Source organism: Osmerus mordax, chromosome 13 (assembly GCF_038355195.1).
Source record: "Osmerus mordax isolate fOsmMor3 chromosome 13, fOsmMor3.pri, whole genome shotgun sequence".
NCBI classification, from domain to species: Eukaryota; Metazoa; Chordata; class Actinopteri; order Osmeriformes; family Osmeridae; genus Osmerus; species Osmerus mordax.
Window position 1 is genome coordinate 7,841,420 of NC_090062.1, and position 26,202 is coordinate 7,867,621.

The 26,202-nt window shown below is 39.9% G+C and overlaps 1 protein-coding gene across 1 annotated transcript; it reads left to right on the plus strand.

Annotated features, from left to right (window-relative positions):
* Positions 1-8,427: 8,427 nt before the first annotated feature.
* On the plus strand, positions 8,428-22,843 carry LOC136955600 (tetraspanin-18B-like). Its single transcript, XM_067249325.1, has 9 exons — positions 8,428-8,547; positions 14,081-14,146; positions 20,309-20,404; positions 20,759-20,953; positions 21,518-21,592; positions 21,793-21,891; positions 22,048-22,224; positions 22,332-22,415; positions 22,716-22,843. Exons 3-9 carry the CDS (start codon positions 20,342-20,344, stop codon positions 22,761-22,763), a joined length of 741 nt encoding a protein of 246 aa, XP_067105426.1. The 5' UTR covers positions 8,428-8,547; positions 14,081-14,146; positions 20,309-20,341; the 3' UTR covers positions 22,764-22,843.
* Positions 22,844-26,202: the final 3,359 nt, after the last annotated feature.

Consider the following 26,202-nt stretch of genomic DNA (forward strand, 5'->3'; position numbering starts at 1 on the left):
TTTAAACTGTTTTAATGGGGTTGTATGGTTTCGCCCCCTCCCCTCTCTCCCCCAGTTAACAATGACACTTCCACCTGCCGGCCCCCTTCACGTCCACCCTCCGCCTGCCCTCCCTCCTACATCCTGTTTTGAAAAGATAGTTACCCTCCCTCGTCTCACCCCCGCCTCTCTTGCCCAGAAAAAAGAGCTTAATTCTGGGCTGGAAATCTCTTATTCTCCCTCTTACCGTTGTACTGTGTTCCATTTTCTCAATGGAAAGGTACTTTAATTTCAGTTCATAGATGGAGGGAAAACAAAGTGAAACTGATTTGAAACTAAAATGTAGTTTCTCTGTCCTGGCTTTCCTATGTTTACTCACTTGAGGGAAGGAGGGAAGTAAAGATAGGAGACCAGGAGAGAAGGAAGAAAAACCTCTTGCCCCCTCAGCATGTGTGTATATGAAATAGACCCGGGCCAAAATACTTGGAATCAGTTTGATGACATATGAATGATGGATCATGGCTGGCACAGGGGACCATGGGTTCATCCCAAAATTGTTCACTGGAAACCACTTGACTTTCCAGGCTGACTGAAGCCAATTCTAATTCATTTGTTGGTTTTTTAATTAGTATTTTGACTGCCATAGTAAAAAAAAAAAAAGGACAGTCATCTAAAAAGGGTGGTAGGATTGTCTTAGTCTGATTAGCATTACATAAAATGATTAAAATACCGCAGCACTCAAATTCTTTCACATTCAATTTGGAGTTGTTTTGGAATAGCAACAAGTTGGAAGTTTACATTCCCAAAAGCTGTGATCTGTACCTCCTTGAACTAGGCAGACAGGATTCATTCAGTCAGCAGAGGACTCAGACAGATCGTCAGTATGAGTGTATGTTCAAAGGTTGTGTCACAGTATCATTGTTTAAAGCAGAGCTCATCGTTATAACCTCAACACAAAACTGAAACATTAGATGTGTCTAATGTCAGACGGGTTAAAGTCAAAACCACAGGGATTATTGCAGTTGACTATACTACACCAGTGTTAAGTGTTGACCTTATGGTTTGTGTGTGATGTGTTGCCTTGACTTGTGCTTCCGAATGTACTTTGATGCAAATACTGCACAAGTCGGTGCATGGTCCTTGTCAAGGACATAATTAATTAAAATGTAGTTGTAGTATGTTTACTAAAGAAGACATACAACGAATGACACATCTGTGGTGAGGGCCTTCTGTGTGAGAAACTACAGCAGACAGGAAACAAGCTAGACATGTGTTAGCGTGTGTGCGTGTGCTAATGTGCATGTCTGTGTGAGAGTGTCTGCGCATGCATGACTGAAGGACATAGAACTGTCTTTCACCCAGATAGCATCTGAACATACAAAAACACACAAACACATGCTCAGATCAAGACAAATGCGCTCATCTTCTGTCTATTTCAACATAATCTAATTACACCTCACAATGAGGAGCAATGCATGCGCAGAAAGGAAGTCATTAGTAGTTTGGGTCGAGGTTGGGGGCATCTATTCATTCACAAGCAGCTATGTTAGAGAGGGAGATGATACTATACAAAGGTCTCTCTATTCCAGATAGAAGATCCTGATTGAAAATATGCAGAAATCACATTTAACAGTTGCACTTGTTTGTAATAGATGATTCTTCAAGTACAAGACCTGTCCTCTAATAGAACGAGTGGAAGGTAGTATGGGACTTGAGAACTCAGAGACATACTAACAGCCACACATTAAAGTTGTTTTGCAGCTGAAGGACTGATGGTGTGTTGAAATAACTAATTAGAAATGCACATATTTATGGGAATTTGGAAAGCCAATTTTTGGTTCTTGGCAAGTTCATGTTGGCCAGTTAATAGACAATGCAGCAGTTAGTTGCCCGCATGATTCACTTTTATTACATTCAATATTACTATATAACTTTAGACACATTCCTATGGATCTATCCTTTGGGTCCAAAGCCCAAACTGAGCATGCAGTTTTCCACTCTATGTGGGTTCTCAATAATAATGTAACACAGATAAATTCACAAAGAGTTATTGACATAGCTGTAAATGCCTACTGCAGACTCCCCTGGGAAGAAACACCAACAATGGGGGCAAGGGTTGTTTATTTTCCACACCAGTCTTCCTCTTCAAACATGTGTGCAGTTGTCAGGTTCATTTGCAGTCCAGGGGACTTGAGACACCACTGCTATGCTGTACTTGAGGGACTTGGAGAGGTATGGCTAGAATTCAGTCAGCTATGTGGAGATGACAGAGGAGCCATTGAGATACACATTGGGCATACGGTGCCTGGACATCACTGTATGATCACTCAAGTCATTTTAATGATGAGAGCCACCACATGCAGTGGGGTATCACTCTTGTACCATCTTGTTCATCATGATGATCAAGCCACTATGGGTTCACAACTTTGATGGTTTTATTAGATAAATATGTTTATACTTGTTGGAGATCTACGTTATTTGGAGTGTGTCTTTGAACTTAATTTGGCCAAACAATTTGGTGTGAAAAATTACATTTTTCATTTTATTCATTTAACAGATGCTTTTATCCAAAGAGACATACAAATAGTGTGTATAGAAAGTACATTAAAAAAGATCAAGGATTAGAAGTGCATAATTCTACAGTATTTCAATGGTCAGTCAAGCAATGTTTGGTATTTACTAGCCACATCGCAAAGTAATCATATTTCAGCTACCTTCACAATCGTGAACACATGCAGCAAGCGGCAGAACACACACGCCAGGGCATCTACAGGAGAAATTAGTCTCTGCCTTTTCCCCATTCTGCTGTCCTTCCTCGCAGGATAGTGGACAGCCACGTCAGTAGTGCCCGGGGCCAAGTCCAAGTGCTCATCCAGAGACGTAGGCAGGAAAGTAATCGTTCTACATGTCTTTATATTGGTGTTATTTCCTGATGGAAGCCATGTGAGCACAGGGAGAACATGCAAACTCCATGCAGAACGGCCCGGACGAGGCCACCTGAGAACCAGCAGGCACCGTCAGGCCCCAAACGGGAATCAACCTTCTTGTTGAGAGGCGGCAGGACCATCTTTGGGTTGACAGTGTACTGTGTGTTTGGCTGGAACAAGCACCCTGCAACTAAATTAGTTTGTAATAGACACTTTCAATTAGGCAGGAAGTTGATATCCAGTGTGCGTGTGTGTCTGTGTGTGTCTTTCACCACTGTGTTACTAAGTTTTTAACTCATAACTGCAGTGGGAACTTCATCAATTCAAACTGCACAGGGGTTAGGGAAACTGAGGTAACTTACTGTACAATAATGTGTACATTCTTTATGTCTTGTCTTTGGGGTGTACCGATGTCCATGATACAATTTAATGGAGTTTAAAGACGCACCAATGAACACATTCAGTCTCACAGTCAAACTGTGACTGCGGATAATGATATATAATTCTGGCCTGGCTTGGTACACTAGTAAATCACAGTCTTTTTTCAGGTGTTTACCATTCTGCCAAGGTAGCTTGTTCCACCCTGGCAGGTTATTGCAATCTCTGGACACTTTCTTTGAAAAATGAAGTTATATGCCTCATAAGAGTGTTTCAACTCACCAACTCCTACAAGCACAGCCCCCGTGGGTGACCTTCCTTTACCCAGAGTCCTTCATGCTTGCAGCCCCTCCGGCAGCCTGTCAGGACTCATACATCAGACACCTGCAGCAGGGTTCTCAGGGGCTGTCACAAAAGACAGGGGAACGTTGTGAGGTAATGGGCAGCGACAAGGCATTCGCTGCTGCTACACGTACCCTCACACAACTCTTCACATGTCTACAAACCTTTGGGGCAGGCAGAGAGGGACGTATTCATCCAAAACTGTTGCTCTGTTTGAAAGACAAGTGAATTTGCAATGAAAATCTTAATTTCTGTGTAAATATGATGGATGATTTTGATATGGACATGAAATCGTCTAGGATTCTTGAGTGAAAAGTTTCTTTTGAGGTAACAGCTACACCTATTTCTGACCGCTTTTGTTGTTATTAACAATACAATTGTTTCAAATAAACAATTTTCTGATGGCTGTAGTAAGTCTTTTGTTGTCCAATCAAGCCACATCGAGAATTCTTTCCTTCCACCACAGAAATGCAGTACAGTACATTCAGAAGAAAACGAGTTTCCAAAGTAATTTGGTTGTCCTGTAAGAGTTTCTCTGAATAAGAAAATTGTGATAGGTAGAAACATTCATTATGAAATGGTTCAAGAGTCTTTCGTTCTACAACTCAATCTACTGTACAATGAGGTAATGGATGGAAAGTAAAAGAGTAAGAAACTACCAGCAGCTGGTTTTCTAAACAGTTTTAAATATGGTGTCAACTAACATGTTTGTGAAGTAATTTAACTCTAAACTGCTTTTCAAAGACAAAATAATTTACTTGGAAATTTCCAAAAAACGTATTCAAGATCAATAGTTCAAATCTGATGATGACATTTGCAGTGACAACCGAAAGATAGGATGAGGTGAAGAAGGAGAAAAAATGAAGGTGTGCAGAGAATGGAACAAAGGAACCTGACACTTGGACAGAACATGACTAAACATCCAATCAAGATAAATGAAGAACCATACCAATATCATCCAAGCATGTTTTTCCTCTTACCATAAAACTGTAGAAAAAACGGATTAATATTTATCTACAAACACTTACCCCAAACAAAAACTTCCTGTGTAATCGTTTGAGAATTATAATTACCTGAATGTACAGTAGTGCTGTATTGTTAGTAGTAGTAGTGCTGACACTGCAAGCAAAGTGTGAATATTTTTATGCTATGAATAAGTATGATTTTGGGGAGGTGTGGTTTGTACAATATGTTCTTTGACATCTTACTGTAAAAAGTCTAGCTTTTTAAAGCAAGTTATTTTATGTCGAATTTTGTCATTGGGTTTGTCCTCCCCTGGGCACTTTGGAAATTGTGCTTTCACGTGCAATCCCCGGGGTGAACTGTACTGTACGTTTTTAAACCTATAAATAACTTTTAATAAAATATTGATAAATGCAGGCATGAAATACACAAACTTGGTGATCGTTACCTGATATAACTAACCATTAGTTGATAGAGACTATTAGTGGGTCACTTCACAAAACAAAATAAAAAATGAATACATCTTATGTCAAAAAAATTACAAACTATGATGAAACTTGGTTTTGATTGAGTGTGAATGGACCACCCGAGGTGAAGGTGCATGTGTGTGTGTGTGTGTGTGTGTGTGTGTGTGTGTGTGTGTGTGTGTGTGTGTGTGGTTATGTGTGTGTATGTGTGTGTGCACGTAGAACCCCCCAGGCCTCATCACTGTTTCTGTCTCTCCTGAATGGACATGAGATCCCTAGTGTTCTGAACAAGCTCTACCAGATGGAGTTTTTCTATAAGATGACTGAACACTGGGGCTCTGTTCAATGGTCTTCAGTGCATTTTTTCCATGATCTTGTACTGTAGGTATCCCACAAGAAATTGTTAACAAAACTTGCTTCAGTGCATACTTTAATTCAAACTTTATTCATAACATATCTGCATTGTTTTATCAAGTGCAATTGTATTTGGAGAGGAAACGGGAAAAGTAAGTGCCCATCATTTTTGTTTCTGAGGAAAAACTGTTCAGTAAGAGAACATTAAAGAAGTTAATTATTAATTATCAGTAGATAAAACAACACGTTCTTGCTGGCTACTGGTACTTAGTCAATCAGGAAACAAAGCATGGAGAGACTGGGAGGGAACGCCAGATCAACGCAGTTTTTGACAGTGACTAAATGACAGGAAGGCATTTTGGAAGTTGTTCACATGACAGTATGGAACTACCTCTTAGTCATGGTAGATGAGAATGAGGGCATGCATGGATTGTTTATGACATTTATTGTAAAAAAATAAATAAATAACTGCTGTGTCGATCAACTTTTTGCAAGTCTGATGACAAACTGAGAACTGAATTTGTGTGAGCCACTAAATGAAAGAAACCTTTCCCTCCTCTTAAGATTCAAGGTGAATTGTAAAGTGAGTGCCTGTTCCAGGTGTGTGCTTGCGTCTGTGTGTGTTGTGAAAGAAAGGCTCCATCCTTTTGTAAATGTCCTTCTATATCCTCATACAAAGTCTAGCAGTGAGATAGGGAACCTTTCTGTCAGATAGAAAGCTGTAATGAGAACCAAGATTAAGGCCCTCACTGACAGCTGAGCTGAGTCTGTGTCCGCCAGGTACTGTGTATGCCTGGGCAAGAGATAGGTGGTTTGGTCAGAGAAAGACACACGCACACACACACACATACAGAACAGGGGAGAGGGAGGGACATGGAGCGAGGAAAGAGGTTAGGAGAAAGAGACAGCGAGAGAAAGAGAGGGCAAGCATGTGTCTGTGGTTGAGTGGGGGAGGGGTTTGTATCCTGGCAACTGAGGATGAACAACATTCAGGAAAATGCTTTAAATTGGACTCTTCTACCTTGCCTTTGTATCTACAAATGGAACAATGTCAGGATAGCCTGGTGTGTGAAACCACAAAAGAATGAAAGGTTCTGGTGTTTGGTGTGGTGCACTATCCAGTTTAGGAATTGACAAAACAGATTTGGCATTGAAATAACACTAGCGTTGATAGTGGATAGTGTTCCAGTTGTCCACCAAGCCTCACGAGGCTTTTAAATACATGGACACAGGTAACTGACAACACCAAGCCTGTCATTATTGAAAATGGAAAAATATCTCTGTGAGCAATAAATTAAGTTAAAAAGTCTTTTGATCACTTCTAAAACTTTACGGACTTTGCGGTGAATTAATGTTCACCAGTGGAAGTGACAAAAAGAAAAGGAGGAAGAAAGATGAAAGAAAGGACAGGCTTTAGAGTCAAAGAGGTTTCAATGGTCTTCATAGGAAGAAATGAAAAGGAAGGGGAAGGAAGGGGGAAGATTCTGATGGAGTTAAACTGTGTGTACAGAATATAAAAGAATAGTGTACCTGTAGCTTCTGTCTAGAAATATGAGTAAAACAGAGCATGTAATAATCATTCATGGGTCACCTTGTCCTAAGGCATTATTGGGAGCTGTCTCCTTTCAAGGACTGTTAGCCTACCAATATGTTCATTACAGTCAATTGTTAGAGCTTCACCATGACGTTGTGTTATGCTTTTATGTTTGTCCCTTTTTATTCAGAATCTCCTTTATGCTCTGGTAACTGCATGATGTAAATGTAAGTGTTAGTGTTGGCTTGTCATTGGTGCTATTGATACATTTTATCAGCTGAATATAGGGGAGGTTTCATTATTCAAATAATTATTTAATATAATGCCGTATGGATCTTTTAAAATGAGTTTTTAGAGATAGAACATTCATTCTTACAATAACTGGTCTTCTGCACATAACATGGATGGATGCCTTTGCAGACCAAAAACAACTTGTGACATGGAGAAAGTGGACTACAAAATAAACATTGCAACTGTATATCTGATTTGTTTGTTGCCTTCTTATGTTCTTTGCTCACATCCGCTTGCATTTTATAAAAGTTTGTTTAAACCTGTCAGTAATTTCCCTTTAACATCCAAACTAGAGACCCTCTAAACTTAATGAGTCAGAAAGCCCTGGCTACAAGACTATGGATGCTGTTAATCTGAGAGGAGATTCAGCAAAGAGGAATGTGTCATTTACTTTCTCTATTCCGAGTGAGACTGTAGCAGAGGAAAGGTCAAAGCTCCAAGTCATATTGGATCTACAAATAAGTTCTTAGTTCTTACAATGGAGAATACGACCCCTCACCCACTAAGGGGGAGCTCTGGTTAAAGACTTAATCTCCAGTGTTTTCATTGAAACCCCCTGTTTCACAAGACAAACTCAAAACGGAACCCATACAGAAAGAACCCCCAGAAGACCGTTTTTATAATTGAAAAATCCATTCACAATGGTCTGTGGTCCGAGTGGAAGTTTTGTGTCCGTTCTTCACAACATGAGTCTGTCAACAGTGTTTGTATCAGACTTTATGAGATGCTTTATAAATTGCATATTAACTTGTAAGGGTTTGACTGGATAAGTAGGAACAAGTGAAAGGTTAAGCCAAATGTCATGACCTGAGAGAGAACACAACTGTACAAAGAGTGGCTTGGGTGTCATAAAGCTCCTCGGTATCTTTGAGTGGCCATCTGTGCATCACTTTAAAACCCACATAAAAGAGTAGGTTTGTTTTGTTTTTTTTGAAAACTGGCTTGCAAAGATGCAAGGACATTACTCATATAATATAATATAAAAGTGCATTGATCTACCTGATCGGAGGAAAACCTTGGATTTTTTTGTCGAGAGGTGGGCGTGAAAGGCAGCTAATTCCCCCACCTTTGGGGTATACCAACGCTGTGAATAACAGATTTGTAGCGCGTGTAGAAAGGATCTCTACATCCAACTAACCGAGAATGCCCTTAAAAGTGAACGCTAGTCCTCTGCTAGTGATTCTGGATTTATCAAGTGAAAGCTGGGGTTGCAGGATATAAACATTTTGGATACAAATCATCACTCAGTCTTGTCATCAATTTCTTAGCAATATTTTTGGATTCTCACTTTTTCGTGGAGGGACAGGGCACGGTAAGTTTGCACGGTTCTGCTTGATCGATAGGCTAGCGTTATATTGCGTGCTTAAACTGCATTTTAACGATTAAGCCCCGCTACGATATAATTTTGAGAGTTCTAGCTTTTAAATGTCATGTTTTACAGACTATAACCACACTGATAACATAGTTAAATACCAAATACCACCCTGTGCATGGTGTCCGCTTTTGAAAACATGAGTTTATAATACAATTGAAATGAACCTCGGAAGGCTACTTGGATTTTGGTGTGCTGTCATGAATAATGCATTAAAACAGTGGTATTCAATATAAATAATAACTTACTCTATCATTTCTAAAATAATTCTTGAATGAAAAAGCTTCGGCAACGAGCAGAGTCTCAAGAGGGGTTTCAAATAATCCGTGCCGTTTGACCATATTGGGCTAAAATGTGGCTCTTTAAAAGGACTTCTTAGATTAAATTGGTCATTGCATGATAAGTTTTATTCACACAAAAACATACATTTAGTTCAATTGGAGTGATCAGATTAAAGACATCTCAGAGTCAATGGTGAATGAATAGCTTAACCCAGACAGACACAAATTTACTTCTTGGAGCACCCTTGGGTTTGATGGGTAAATAAGTTGTTGTGAGTTGACAGAAAGGTGAGCAAGGAGGAGTGGAAATGGAGGGAATACTGGAACTGGTCTGTGGGTGGGGATGAGATCCAGCTGAGGCACCAGTCCCCTCCTGTGACTTAACAGATTCACTGGCAGAAAGAGAGGGAGGACTAGTGAGAGAGAGATGGTTTGCTTCATGTCATTTATCTACAGTATACTGTAATTTACAATACTACATTTGGTATTCAGTCTCTCAATCTTTTTTGTCTCTATCACTCTCTTTCACGCCCTTCCTCTCATTCTCTCACAGACAGGCACACACACACACACACAAACAGACTCCTGTGTGTAGCAGCACCTGGAGCTGTATAATAAAACGGTTTAAGTTGATTACACACTCTGTCACTGGAGCCATGAAGGCTGGGGAGCACTGGAGCCCTGAAGGTTGTGCTGGTGTGAGTACAAAAAGCCTTGAGATGTATGAGTAGCAGTAGAGCAGGACAGCCAACCTGTAAAGAGTTAAAAAGACTAAAGGTTCTGCCGTCTTTTTAGGATGGTCAAGTCGTTACAATGATTCATTTATCATCATTCAAAGAAACCATGCATGGTGTAGCCCTAGTAGTCTATCTATACTAGTGGACTGTCCAGAACTTATATTTTTATTGACTGTGTTATTTAATTTTAGATTTTATACAGCAATGTTTTCTAAGAAAATAGTAAAAATGTATTGAGTAAGAGTGTGTTTTGAATAATGGAATAACAGCCAAAGCCATACAAATGTTTAGGCTTATTTGAACTGAATGTGCCTTTCAGATCTATGTGTTCAAACACATGGATGCTTTCTGTTTAGTGAGGATGACATTATCTTCAACAAAGCATTCCATCCTGTGATGTTTCTGAGTTGAACTGTCATAACTGCTGTAGAAACGATTGCCTTTAGTTTAGTTTTTTTGGGGGGCAGGCTGAACACTGGGTTGCTTGTGTGATCAAAACAGAATTGTATTGCCTTATTTTTAAAAGTCAGACATTAACACTTAAGCAAGAGCTTTGACAGATACACATTTTCAAAGCAATGAGCTTTTTAGAAATCCTATGCACCTTGAAGACAGGGTGAACTTGGTGGCTTTCAGATGCAGGCTCTCAACAAGTCTGAAGTTTCATGCATTTTAAGCGAATTAAGCCACTCTGAAAGTGAAGGGCACGTTCAGCTGTCTTTGTGTGAAACAGCATGTGAAAGCATACCTGCCTGTGTCCAGGTGGAGCTGAATGAGAGACCTGACTCACATGATCCTGCTGGTCCATCTGCCACACTTGTCGAGCTATACAAATGTGCATTGTCTATTCTTGGACTCTCAGCGTGGTCATTGCCTGCCTGGACCTAACCAGTGAAGCACCATAGGGGCAGAGGTCCTGAAAGACTAGATGGCCAATTACACCCCCCCCCCCCCCCCCCCCCAGAAGAATCAACACAGGGACGGCCTGAAGGAAGCAGGCTGCTGTGACTGGGCTACAGCTGTGAGGGTAGACCTTCAGTCAGGACTCTTGGCATTGAGAGCTTCTAATTAGAAGAATATTTAGGTGGAGAAGCTGCAGTGACTGCATTTGAGCAGTAGCAACGCTACATGTGTTCTGTCTTTGACTAAAAGCTGCCACAAAGATGGGACCACAGGTGGCGTGAAAGGACTAAAGCGGTCTTCAAATGCAACAAATCAAGTCATCTTTAACAGGTATATTAATATTGAGATAGTTTGCTATAGCTTGACAATAGGCAATCCACTGTTGAGGAAATGTCCATCCTTTTTACAAACCTTTCTTATCATGCATTAACATAGACTATGGTAAGGATATACAATGCTAATGTCTAAGCTGTTTCAGGGTCTTCTAGATTTAATGGGATTAAATACAGCTAAATTGAATTAAAAGCAGATGGTCACCCCAGGCCCCTTACAGACAGACCCCACCCACCCCCCATGAACTGCACCCACCACTGTTTTGTCACTGTCTGGCAGCTTGGCGACTACGGCATCCACCCCCACCCCCACCTCTTGATCACTAGGCCTTTCAAAGGCAACGTACATAACAAATGTAAATCCGTCTTGCACATCTCAATTGAAATTTGTTTTTATCTCTCTGTCTGGCTGCAAATGTTCAATATATATATAAAACACAAATGTAAAACTCCACAAAATGTTTTAAGACATTCATCCATTTTCTCTTTATTGCCTAAATCAATACTTGTTGAGTTGACATTATTGTCTGTCTGTTCTTTTTGTGCTCTGAAAATCTTGATGTTTGGATTTTGGATTAAATGTTTGTAACATTTGTAATATTCTCATGCAAAATCTCTTGAGAAAAATTGTGTCATTTAGCAGACAGCTTTATCCAAATCAAGTACAAGAAGTTTGTCTATGATTTGCATTCCTGTCATTGTCAGTAGAGCTAGTTCTTGTTGGCACTTGGAACAAGTGCTCTCAACAGTCAAAATACTACATCGTAAACATATTCACATACATGACGTGATGATACATTATATTAGTGAAGGGATCTCCCAGTATGGCCACTTTGATAGAACGGTAAATAATCTTGCTAATAATCTTTCTCTTTAAGTTATATGCTTCAACCAGACACAAACACATGCTGCAAGGTGATTGTGCCCAGTCACCCATAAAAAATTATTAATCATGAATCATGATTTTTCTTACTGTACAGGAATTAAGCGATTACCCTTTTTCCATAAGCCCCATTTAGGTTTTAAGATTTGTATGTAAGTCTGTTATTTAAACCCTGCAACACTGACCCAACTTCAATCCTAATTTTTATGCAATGTGTGTTTGACCTCACTTTACCCTTTCCTTTCTTCTCTGTTCCTCTCACACCATTTATGACATCCACCTCTTGAGGATCTAGTTTAATTGAATCCCCAGGGGCCCTTATGCCAACATTTTTTTCCCTTTTTTGCTCTTATCCCTTCCTTTCTTTTCCCCTTCTTGCACTCACTCTCTCGCTCTCTCCCCAGCACAGGTCTTTACTTCCATCTCTCAAGCTTAAACTTGATTTGATGACAGATGTGCAGACACAAAAGGGTACAATTGACACCAACAGATTTTATGTCTTCAAATATTGAAAAGAAAGAATTGTATACCAGGTGGTGTTTTGTTGTCAAAAGCAAGGTTTTCAAAATCCTCCGATTCCACAGATTTCTTCTTAGGTTATAGCAGATAATGGCAATGCTGAGATCTAGACAAAACCTTACTGGTGGAACACGTGTGAAGTGATAACACTTTGTTTAACTGAAAGGTGTTTATTGAAGCATCAAAAGAGCGGGAGCAGGCTTTGCCTTTAAACCCATTCCCAAAGGAGTGTGAGGGCAGGTTATTTTCTACCTGGTATGCCTCTATGACATGTGACTCTAGAGCACTTGTATGGTACAAGCTTGCTGCTTTAGATGTATTAAAAGGTAAATGAATATGGATTGAGTCACTGTTAGATTACCGTAACCTTGCGTGACTCCTGAGCCATCTGTCCACTATCATCGCTCATTAGAGAATGTGAGGGAGAGAAAGAGGGTAGAAGTCCTGGTACCAACTATCTGTTTTCCACAGATGAGTCATCAGCCTTCTGTTTGACAGCCCTGTCAGATACTGCCAACAACAACCTGTAGCTTCTGCTGTGGGTCTGTCCAAACACCAACCATTTAGTTTCATTTAGCCCAATGGAATAAAGAGATGGCTGCAGATACATTTTTGTAATTTTACTGTAGATTTCGTGTGTCATTGAAAGTTTCCAGAGTGACAGACAATACTGTATTTTTGTGTTGGTTTCTATAGAAACCCCAGATTTGTTGTTGGTACAGTCTGAACTCATTTCCTCATAACTTCCATTTACCTCAAAGTAACATTCTGATTGGGTCAGCTTGAATTGCAGCATTTATCTCAGTGTTAATTCTATGTCAACTGTCAACACTGAAAAGAGAGACATTGATTGCATGCAAGTGCCAAATCAGGAATTAATTATATCTATTTTAGTACCACAAGTGTTTTCAGGCTTTTGGTATACAGAAAAGTATTCAGAAAAGAAGGCACCCACTGTTCTGTAGGAACCAGGTTTGACATTGGGTCTTTTTTACATTATGTTAAAGATGTATTAATAATTTATTCAGTCTTATTTGCAAGAGAAATGGGAAAGGGTTCATTCATCTTTCTTTAATGTATAATAGTTGGCAAGATCAACAGTAAAGCACCACAATAAAGAGATGCCTGCAGCTCAATAGTGAGTCATTGTTAGTTTTTGCATTATAATGGCTCTATACAAATAAGAACAAAAAAGGATAGATGCCTCATCCTTGTCCCATGAAGCACTAAGTATATATTTTGGGGCTAAACATTTCCCTTAACTCCTTTCATATTGTCATCTCATATTGCATGATAGCTATTGAGATTTCATTTGATAAAAAGACACATTTACATTTAGCAGACGCTCTTATCCAAAGCGACTTACAGCAAGTACAGGGACATTCCCCACAAGGCAAGTAGGGTGAAGTGCCTTGCCCAAGGACACAACGTCATTTTGCACAGTCAGGAATCCAACCGGTAACCGTCAGATTACGAGCCCGACTCCCTAACCGCTCAGCCACCTGACTCCCTACGATTTAATGGGAAAACAGTTTTATACTGTTGGTTTCTTCTACTGAATGTTATTTTGCCTGGATCATACTGTACGTCTTTGCTGTACCAGAGGTTATGGAGGACATAAAGAGCATAGTGGATTTAGATGCTTTTCTCTCCAGCATATATTGAGTGAACAAATAGTTCCATGTAGGCTCTTGGGTTCAGAACATTTTAGTTCACACTGTAATTGGCTCTGTTAACCAACAGAGCGAATTAGAGTCATCATTACATAATTAAAATTAACAAAATTACTTAAATCATCCTTCTCTGTCTTGTCCACAGCTGAGGTTGAAGGCTGAAGAGAACATCTATCCCAAACCTCAATTTGAAACCAAGAGCCAAAAACAGGTACATATGGTATGGTGCTTTCTGTTGCTTTTAAATCATACACCATCAAACACAAACATTGATTCACCCATGCATTCTCATTTATAAGCACATTTCCAACAGCCTTGAAAATTAACACTTTACCTTGATACCAGAGATACATTATCATTGATTCAGCCGTGGAGGTGATTGACTACATTGTCAAGCTGCTTCGGCCCATCTCCTTGTGTGGATCAATACAGCTCTGATGGATACTGTATGGCTCAGCCTTGGATTCAGTGAAACAAATGTAGATTTATATAAACCCTTCAGGTCCTCTTTAACATTTTGTGAACAGTCTGTTAATGTCATTGACAAGAGGAACCTTCATTCTGCAGTAAGTTCTGCTTAAGTACAAGTTGTAAAGTTCCCTGAGAAACAACTTGGTGAACTCATAAACACTGGAGTTGATGTTCTGAAAACTATTGTTTTGTGGCTTTGGTCAACTGACAATGATCTAACAGCACAAATACATTTTGTTTGTCATATAGTACCATTTTGCCAGAACAATAGTGTTGCTATGTTAGGATAACTGAGTTATTGACATCATCGTTTTTTACCTTCTAGATCTGAAAAAATAAGATAAATTATAGTGTCGGCTATATCTCAGACTTCAACTGACATGTTGGTGGAAAAAACATTTTCTTGGGCAACAATTGGTCACTGACTTTCCCTATGAATCTTGCGTATCTGACAGCCGTGGTCGGTGTATATTTCCTCCGTTTTCAGACACATACTGACAGCAGCAGTGATATACATTGTGCCTTAATATCATTGACTTGCTCTGCTTTCAGCTTTGACACACTGTCACATTCACACACTTTCACATGTGCTTGTACTTGCACACACACGTGCACACACATACATACACACACACACACACACACACACACACACACACACACACACACACACACACACACACACACAGTGTTATTGTATCTAGCCATGGCAGATGGTGGGTTGTTAGTATGGAGTGCTTGTGAACATGACTGTTCAGTTGCAGCCCTCATTCTACACTCACACCAGCCTTCTCTCCTGCTGGACCCCTGTTTTCAACCACAGTGCCGTGTGTCTTGGAGAGAGAAATAAGAGGGGGAAAGGAACTGTTAGAGAGATAGAGAAAGTAAGGGGAAGAGAGTGAAAGGGAGACACTTTCTGTCAACATGAATCTGGCCTAACAGGCTGGAAGAATCACGCTGTGCCAGGGGCAACTCACTAAAACATGACATGTTTGCCAATATTGAATTTGGGATTGAGTGTTTTTAGGCATGTTGGAGCCTGTGCTTCAGCTCAAAGGCAAGCATGTGGTCAATTATTTACTTTATATAAAGTGATGCTGGTTAGAAACGATTCCTGCTCTGTTTTTTAAGAAAAATCATTCACTTTTCTCAGGGGCAAGAAAATGTAGAGTTTTAGATTTGGTGAACTCAGATAGTTGTAATATCAAATCGGTTTTGGCTCAAAGTCACTTAAATCAATGTCAATGGGATATCCACACTTAATTCCTCTAAGACACCTCTATGGTCGGGGTACTAACATGCCTCATCCAGGGACAGACACCCTTAGCTAAATGAATCCCAGTAAATGTGTGAGATTTACACAGTCCTGTAGCTGGCTAGCAAGCTTCTTTTTTAGAGAGACGCAGATGAGGTGTCTGGTCTTGATGAATGAACTGCATTATAGCTGGCGATTAATCAGCCATCGATCTGTCGTGTAGAGACCTTGTTTCGTCTTGCAGAATGTGACGAGTGATATGTTTCAGCAAGCATATTAAAGTGCTACCACAATTTGTGCTAACTTTGAAGCCATCTTGTCTTTGTTTCTTGTCTTTGCCTTGGTGGTTAGGGTCAGTATGCAGATAAACATACAATGTGCCAAAAGTTCAATGACCTTGTCCTCATTGGCTCAGCTGTGTACAATTCTATGGGGAATCAACTTGGAGGATACATTTTACAATTTGGAAGGTGCCTGGTTGTCAGGTACTAGATTGGGTTGCTGGTGTTGTAGTGAAGCTACAGTTGTGGCAATCTCATACAGATGTCATGCAGATGATTATGTTATGATATTATGATTATTGTTGAATATAGGAACTTATATTCCTTCCTCCAGTCTTGATAGACAGTGTTCTGTTTGCTAGGAACTGTGAGTAAAGCAACCATGCCACGCTTATTTCCCAGTCCTTAGCCTTATCAAAGTCAGCAGTACTCAACAGTCCTTGCTGATTGATTAGCTTACTCTCTCCAAAAGGTGGAGGAATTAGAAGCAGATCAAACAGGACAGGCTGAAGTCTCCTGAGGGCTAGACTCCTCCTGGCCTCTTCTCCACATTTGTGACACCTTACTGCTTAACATTCAACACACCGTGCAGCACAGCCTCGGAGCTCCCTCCACTCTTGCTCATTTGTGCTGCAGAAATGGACAATATGTCGACCTCCAGCAAAACCTAGCTAGTTTTCCACCTTCACAATGGCCTCCATTTTTTGTAGTTCTCTTACTAGATCATTTGATATCTGTCCCACTGGTCTATTTCTGTTTATGAAGTGAACCGGCAGACTATCAGAGGCAGTGCTGGCCTTTGCTACTGGCTCTGACAACAAACTCAGGTGCCTTGCAAATAGACGAGAGCCATTGAGACACACTGTAGATAGAGAGAAAGGCAAATAAAAGTGAAGAGGAAAGTTAGCATAACTTAAGACCTCTTCAGGGGGTTCGCTTTTCAACTCTTTTTAAGATTTATCCAATAAAGTATCTTTGATTAATGTTGTTGTAACTGATCTCTGCCAATGTATCCTATCTTGATATATACAGTATCAGGAACTGGCTAATAACAAAGAGGAATATGGAAAGGGATCTGTCAAATCTAATAACAATGTTGAGCTTTAAACGTATAACTGCAAAAGTATTTTATTTGCATTAACCTTGACTTCTAAGGATAGATAACCCTTGGTATTGGCCTGTGCAGTACATGTTTGAGATCATTTTGAGCAAATAAGATATCTGTAGGAGACATGTCTGTCTGTAGGGGACAGCCAAAGTGCTATCATAATGCCAGACATCACCAAATCACAAAGGTGGATCTTTAGTATCGTATAGTTTTTAATTTTCTTTGGAATGGTGCCTTAACCCAAACAACGAGTTTCAACTCCCCATGGAAATGTTTTTGGGGAATACATTTTTACATTAGAATTTGATGGCAAAAATATGTCTGGATAACGACAGAAAGTCTACAGGCAAAGCTGGAAATGATTGCCTTTGATGTTAAGCTAATGTAATAAAGCTGCTGTAGAACAGTGTTTATTCCAGGAAAACAAAAATCTCCTCCAGTTCTCACACTGGAGCTAAACCAACGCAAGAGAAACATGGATGGAACATTAGGTAACACCAGGCAATGTACTGTATTGTAAACACTCTATAACACCACCATATCTGGAATCAGTGGTCCAAACAAAGTATGACTGCTGCTGACATCTATAGAATCAAAAGTAAACGCTGCATACTGCTTGTACTATATGCTTGTTTAACTATGTTTAAGTATGAATGTCCATATTCTATGTGCTGGAAAAGTATTGATTGAGTCTGAACAAAGACACACATGTAGCCTATCTACACAACATACAATATTTCCTACTAGGTCTCCAATGTCATTTTTTCACCAGCATTGCTTTCGCATTAAGGCTATGGGAGGTGGCTTCAGGGTCTAGTCCAGCAGAACTTCCACCAACACCTTCACCATATGCTTTGCCGAGGTACTGTCCTGATGGATGAAGGCAATCTGGATCCAATGTTTCTCCTGCGCTGAGGGAAAATTCTTCTTGTGTACACAGCACTTCCTCCATGGCCTCACCTCAGCCCCCACTGACAGAGTGATTTATTGAACAGGAGCCTGTACTACCAGTCACTTCTTATTGAAAATATATGGTCGCACACCCTATGGAGAAACCTCAAGCGGCCTTATACTGGTCTCCAGTTGCAGTGGGTGGATGCTGACTTTGCAGTACTGGGCTACTGGTGTGAATGCTCCATATGAGGACATGTCTTGCCCAATTACTCTGGGAACGTTAGTCGTGCTTTGAAAAATATTAGTCACCCATTACATATTAGACTTCAGAATACCCTCTCAAATGAACATCCCCCCAGAAATTGTAATACTCTTAAGGAAGATATCAAAGGTCCTTGTAGAGGAGTTAACGTATTAATTCTTTCAGGTAGTAAAGGTATATTGAATTCAATTCAGTTCATTTTATTAATCATAAAGGAAATTCAAGAAATGAACTGGTGAACCCAGCAAACAATCAATCTAGGTATATTCTAGGTCATATAATGTATGTGTACACCACACCGTGGCACACACACCTAAGCCTTAAACACACACACTTGAAAGACACAAAACCACACATTTACAGCCTGGCAGACTGAGCTCCACACCTGAGGGACCTCCAGTATTGCAGCACAGGAAACAGCTCTTGGGAGAAGAGGGCTGGAGGATTATTGAATTATTCCAGAGCAGCTCTCCGTGACTGGAGAGGACCATAGGAAGAGGGAATTATTTGTGGCGATCCTCTATGTGGCCCTGTTAAATCGTCCAGCTGCCCCCAGACCTATTTTTGAAAGGAGCCACAGCTGCAAATGAAGACTGTAGTGGTACTGTGTGTGTGCAAGTGCATGTATGTGTGTGCGTATGAAGCAAATTCCCCATACACTTAGGAAAAAGACTCGCGTCATTAACCCAAATCTGGCTCCAAAGAGGTACAATTATCTTGAGTGCACTGTCAGTCATAGAGTCTGCATTTAATTGCAGCAGGAGAGGGGACACCCAGTGTTACTTCATTAGAGTAAGAGCACTACACAGGGCAGATATTGTCCAAATGGGCAGTAAATACACACTGACAAAGCTGAGCCTGGACCCACAAAAAGGACACTGGGAATGGTCATTAATTACTGGTATTAACAAGTAGGTCAACATGTCTGCTGTTTTTAGAGAGGTTAGAAAGCAATTATTGGTATAGTGGTCAAAAACAAATGTGCCAAATACAAGTAAATTTCAAATGTTGATGATGAACGGTCTGCGCTAAAGATATGTTTCAAATTTCAGGGATACATTTCTTCAAAGCATGTATCAATAGGCTTCTCTCAAGCCACCTAAACAACAGATTACTATAATGTAAATCTGATATGAATACTGGGGGTGACAACTAAACACTTCTAAAGCCTAAAGTGGATATTGGCGTGTTTTTGATAGTCCAGGGCTCTGTGTGCCTTTGAGTATGAAGAAGGTGTGAAACATGCTGTTGTGGATTCAACAGGAACATTTTGCACGTCTCAGTAGTTGTGTCATTTTGCATGTCCCAGTTTTGACTCAGATGTGACAGGTGGCAGTGTCTTGGCCAGCCCTGGTAAACACCATCAGGACTGCAAAAGCACAGTTGGTTTTCTTCTCAATGCCACTGACTGGGCACTTGCAAAACATCTCCTCACCCACCTACACAGTCACACGCGTCACCATGTGTCATGGTGTCCATACAAGGACACTCAGGGATAGTGTCAGGTGTACATAATTGTGTGTGCGCATGTGTGTTAGTGTGTCACTGTGGGGACCAGTGCCTCCCTGGACTTTTACATTCTCACTTTTCTTTGCATCACTGCATCACTCCGCAGAGAGAATGCTGTAGTGCTCTTAGAAGCTTAAAAAGCCTTCCTCAAATCTTCTGCTGGGAAGTCACAAATGGTTAGACTCAAACATGCTCACCCATCAACATGCTATTGACAAGACTACTCTTCAACGCTGTTGCCAATAACAGGCAGAATAAAATACAAAATACTAACATACACATTGGTATTTTTGTACATTTGTATGTCAGCACACTGACATACATCCATTATGCGAAGATGATCATTTTTGAATAGGATAGTGTCAGGCTTTTAAATGGAATCTCAAATGTCTGAGCAGATATGTTTTTGTGCTGTACATTTCTCTCTTATCAAACCCACAGCTATGCACTCATCATGCTTTTCATGCTCCATTGTCAAACAAGTGACTCAGTAAGTTTTGTGACACTGCAGTATGTGGTTGTTCTTAACCACTGATTTGCTCTCTTGTGTTCCACTTCATCAGTAACAGCCCAGATTTTGTGTGTGTCTCCAGGGGTGCGGGGAGGCTTCAGCAAGAGGCTCAGCCATGGAGGGGGACTGCCTCGGTTGCATCAAGTACCTCATGTTCATCTTCAACTTCTTTATCTTTGTAAGCACGCCACCATAATACATGCCATTTTCTGTCAGCAGAGTAATATCTTATTACCAATCATGGTACATTGAGTACAGTTCATACAGCACAGATAGAAGCTTAGCTTGAGTAAAATATTGCTAAGAAGCAGGGTTTGAAAATATTGGATTTAAGCAATCCAAAAAACTCCACATCCTGTTGATAATGTACTGCAGGTTGTTTCGAAATGTGCTCATCTTGCTCTTTCTTGTACCCGTTCAATAAAAATAGGGACCTGGAAAGGGAGGTTGTTTTTGGAAAAGGAACACTTATCATGTACCTTTCTGAACTGCACATCAATTTGATTGGCTTCCCGTCTCCCTTCTCCTCCAGTTAGGTGGCTCCTTTCTGTTGGGGGTGGGGGTGTGGGTGCTGGTGGACCCAATGGGATTTAGGGAGATAGTTGCGGCCAACCCTCTGCTCTTCACGGGGGTCTACGTCATCCTGGCCATGGGGGGCATGCTCTTCCTGCTGGGATTCCTGGGCTGCTGCGGAGCCATCCGGGAGAACAAGTGTCTGCTGCTCTTTGTAAGTCACCTGTTTGATGAGAATTTTTTCATGAAAATCATTTAAAGAACCTGTGAGATACACCCTGCTCTCTCAAATTTTAGTTTAATTAAAGTGTCTGCTAAATAAATAATATATACTAATGGCAAAGTGGTCAGAGGTGGGTAGGAGTTTCCTGAGTCATTTTCCCATTTGTAACCAGTAGGACAATACAAAGGACAAGTCTGCCATCTAGGGGAATGTTATCTCAATGCAGTAGAGATCAGAATTGAACCTGAAGTATAAATAAACAATATATTTATAAATAATATATTGCTTCTACTGCTTAATTTATATCCCTACTGGATGGGATGGATAGGATGTAACCACTGCCTAATCAAAGATGTTACCCGCCAACCTTTAGTACCCTTTGTGTTGTACTTACATGCACTTCTGGCTACTTTCTAGAAATATGAAGGTGTCTCACGTAAATTACTAGAAAAATAAATGGAAAGTGTGTTGTTGACCATATACATTCATTTAAAAAATCCAGGCTGAATAATTAATACAGTTTATATTCTGATTTGGCAACTTTGCTTTTTTCAGTTCTTCTTGCTCATTCTCATCATATTCCTGGCAGAGCTGGCAGCGGCCATTTTGGCCTTCATATTCCGGGAGCATGTAAGTGTTTATTACTCTTAATTGGGATAAGGCAAAAAAAAATATATTACATTCATTACAACATACCATCACTGTATTGTAGTGCCATTCATTCACCTTTTTCACCAACCTGGAAGTAGTACAACATGGTTCAGTACTACGGACTTGTCCTGTAGATCGAGGTCAGTGTCTAGCCCATGTCTGTGTCTCTGTGAGATCAGCTGACGAGGGAGTACTTCACCCGGGAGCTGAAACGCCACTACCAAGGTCACAACAACACTGAAGTCTTCACCTCCACATGGAACGCCATAATGTCCACGGTAGGCAAGGATATGGATAAATGGATAAAACTACATACATTATTAGAGTTAAATAATTCAAGATGATAGGCCTACCTCAATGCTAAGGACAAATACACAGGAAGATTTCTTTTTCATGCACCTAATTACCCTTACTTAATAAAACTCCCTCTGCAGTTTGACTGCTGTGGGGTGAATAGCCCTGAGGACTTTGAGGAAAGCCTCTTTAGACTGCTCAACCCCAACAAGATGGTTCCTGAGGCCTGTTGCCAGAGAAACAGTCACCCTGGAGATGTAGAGTACATCAGCAGAGAGGAGTGTGTGAGTGGGAGCATGGCGTTTCGCCACAACAAGGTCAGAGTCTTAAGATATGTACACCCACACACAAACACACATTTACTTCCTTTTGTGGGTTAATAACCTTGTTTTCCTCATGTCTGTGTATCCTGGTAATCCTTCAGGGTTGTTATTCTGCAGTGGTGGATTATTTTGAGACGTACATCTATATGGCAGGAGCCTTGGCCATTGTTGTGCTGACAATAGAAGTATGTTCAAAAAAGTATTTCTTTGTATTTATGATACATAAAAAAATATGTCATAACCTTGTTCTTGAAATACCATCGGTATATACAACATGTATTTTGTGGAATATGTATTAAGTACAATAGAAAATAATAATGTTGCCATAGTTGCATGAGTCCACCCTGTGGACATTTAAGGTAAGACATACACTTTTCTGCTGTGAAGACACAATTCCATGCGATATAGAACTGAATGGGTTAGCTACCTTCTCTGAAAACCCAGTATAACCCCTCCTAATCTTTCCTCTGTCATTCTTTCCTCAGCTCTTTGCTATGGTATTTGCCATGTGTTTGTTCAGGGGCATCCAGTAGCCCCTCCCCCAGACACAACAAAATAACAACGATGAGAGGAATACAAAAGAGAATGGATATAAAAACACGTGTAGAATATAAACCAGATGTATATGTACATCATTTGTCTTTGTATGTTTGTTTTTTTTGTGATGTGGCGATGAGTGACTGGGGTTTTTGGACTTTACAGCTGGACCTTGGGGTTACTGTTGAAGACACAATAGATAAACAGCGTCAGGTGAAAATACAATGTGAATGAACTAATGCTCGAACTGGTAATCACCAATGCTGGGATTGAATTTTTGACTAGAACTACAGCATTATCAACGATTGAGTTCCAGGTTTCTAAATGTTCAAATACTCTGCAGCACAGTAAAAAGTCTCACAGCAGAGTCAGTTGTAATTGCACAGTCAGTGTATTACAACAGCTATTTATTTTATTGCGTTATTTTTTAAGAGCACTGTCAATAAGCTTGGCTCTTGGTGCGTCTGTGTCCTCTAAAAATAAAGGTTTTTCACCAAACCTGTGCTACAACAAAGCAAGTTGTTCCAAATGTCCAAAAGAACTTTGAAGCACAGCCATTGCACTGTGTAGTATTATTGCAATTCTGAAATGTACTGTACAGAATATGTCAAATAAATATTTGTGAGTGTATGTGCATGTGTGTGTGCGCACACATGGGATGTGAGTGTTTGCATGCATGTAGATGTGTGAGTTTCTTTTCTTAAAACCTACTCATTGTACATTGTGTAGTGATGTTCATTGCAACAGTGGTAATTAAATGGGATTTTGAGTGAGATGTTTATTTCTGTATTTGGCCTGAAGTATATGTAAATGGAATTGATTGATATTAAAATAGTTTCCGTGATGTGTGATTTAATTTTATTAGTAAACTTTGAAACTCAGTTTAACCCTGTGATTTAACAGTCACTCTTAACACTCCTAACTCCTAACAGTCACTCCAATTTCTTATTAATGTAAAGAAAAGTGTTGCCCCATAAAAGAAAGAAAAAAATCTGAAAGTGGGGAGGTTTGGCCATTAGTGTTAGGCCTATCTACAGTATACTTGATCGGGGACTTTGCAAGGATGACAGAATTACAGCAAACTTTCGGTACCTTCCTACTTGGTTTCCATAGATTTGATACACAAATATCGAGTCAAGACCAGTTCTTGAAAACAAAAGTGATACATTAAGCACTTCATTTTTGAAGCTGACAGTTTAAAAGAGTCAAAATCATGTTCATTGATTTCTAATCTCCTTCTAGACAAATGTTGGGAAAAGAAGTTATTCGTCTATGTAATAGAATAGCTGCGCTATATCTTGGACTGGTTTTGTCACACTTTGTTGACGGAGGTAAGTTTTGTTCCTGAGATATATTTGAGTTTTTGTCCAGTCATATTTTGCATGTGCAAAATTTCACTTTAATGCTTTGCAGTAGAGGTCCTGTCGAAGCCTGGAGAATTGGTAAATCTACCGTGCATGTACCACTATGAGGACCATAGCAACATCCCTCAACTGTCAGTCCAATGGAGAGGACCCAACAATGGTCTTCTCTGCCACTATATTAAACACAAGGGTTTTCAGAACTGCACTGAGGGCTACTCAATGACCTACAGACCTGGGAAGATAACCCTTACCATCAAAGAGGTCAAAATGGACGATTTTGGCTCTCATGTTTGCTCGGTAAGCAAGCGTCATGAGTTTTCTGACTTTAGCCTGGAGCTGGCCATGATGACAGGTGAGTTTGGGTTGAGTGTGTGTTGACCTTCATACTAGGCAGCTTTGCAGCTGTACATTTGCTGTTTAATAAATATGTGAGTCAACAGTGGAGTTGGCTAACAGTCTGAGTTTATTTCTGTAGATGCAGTCACTTCAGCACCAACAAGCAACTGGGATCCATCAGGTATGTTACTGTCCTCTATTGCTACCACAATTCTCAACCTAGAAAGTTGCACAATGTAAAAAATTTGTGTAAGAAAAATAATGCAGAATTACGTACATACACTAAAATGTCGAAATATTGTTTACAGCTTAAGAAATATTTTTACCTGCTGATATCTTAAATAAATGTCAGTTTCATATTTATCTACTATTTGTTGTAATACAAGTTTACATGTTTATGTAAGGTTACTAATTTAGGAAAATCTTGTCTCTCCAGGTTTCTCCAAGGCTCATATTCCTATTCTTGCTAGCTCTGTATTGATTTTCTTCTGGGATGGAGTGCTTTAGTATGTACCTCGATACTGTGATCTAACATAGAAAATGAGAAAAAAAACTCATGTTGATTACCAACAGCTTGATATTTTACTTTAGTAAAAAGAAATAGTAAGCAGGTTCAGCAGGTTCAGTTAAATCACGTGCGATTAGTAAGCAGGTTCAGTTAAATCACAATTCCATGCGATATAGAACTGAATGGGTTAGCTACCTTCTCTGAAAACCCAGTATAACCCCTCCTAATCTTTCCTCTGTCATTCTTTCCTCAGCTCTTTGCTATGGTATTTGCCATGTGTTTGTTCAGGGGCATCCAGTAGCCCCTCCCCCAGACACAACAAAATAACAACGATGAGAGGAATACAAAAGAGAATGGATATAAAAACACGTGTAGAATATAAACCAGATGTATATGTACATCATTTGTCTTTGTATGTTTGTTTTTTTTGTGATGTGGCGATGAGTGACTGGGGTTTTTGGACTTTACAGCTGGACCTTGGGGTTACTGTTGAAGACACAATAGATAAACAGCGTCAGGTGAAAATACAATGTGAATGAACTAATGCTCGAACTGGTAATCACCAATGCTGGGATTGAATTTTTGACTAGAACTACAGCATTATCAACGATTGAGTTCCAGGTTTCTAAATGTTCAAATACTCTGCAGCACAGTAAAAAGTCTCACAGCAGAGTCAGTTGTAATTGCACAGTCAGTGTATTACAACAGCTATTTATTTTATTGCGTTATTTTTTAAGAGCACTGTCAATAAGCTTGGCTCTTGGTGCGTCTGTGTCCTCTAAAAATAAAGGTTTTTCACCAAACCTGTGCTACAACAAAGCAAGTTGTTCCAAATGTCCAAAAGAACTTTGAAGCACAGCCATTGCACTGTGTAGTATTATTGCAATTCTGAAATGTACTGTACAGAATATGTCAAATAAATATTTGTGAGTGTATGTGCATGTGTGTGTGCGCACACATGGGATGTGAGTGTTTGCATGCATGTAGATGTGTGAGTTTCTTTTCTTAAAACCTACTCATTGTACATTGTGTAGTGATGTTCATTGCAACAGTGGTAATTAAATGGGATTTTGAGTGAGATGTTTATTTCTGTATTTGGCCTGAAGTATATGTAAATGGAATTGATTGATATTAAAATAGTTTCCGTGATGTGTGATTTAATTTTATTAGTAAACTTTGAAACTCAGTTTAACCCTGTGATTTAACAGTCACTCTTAACACTCCTAA

Bases quoted from the DNA above. Each gene is read 5' to 3' on its own strand.
- LOC136955600 (XM_067249325.1), top strand. From the start codon at position 20,342: ATGGAGGGGGACTGCCTCGGTTGCATCAAGTACCTCATGTTCATCTTC. The intron at 21,892-22,047 runs GTAGGCAAGGAT...CTCCCTCTGCAG, and splicing joins GGAACGCCATAATGTCCACG to TTTGACTGCTGTGGGGTGAA. The intron at 22,225-22,331 runs GTCAGAGTCTTA...GTAATCCTTCAG, and splicing joins TGGCGTTTCGCCACAACAAG to GGTTGTTATTCTGCAGTGGT.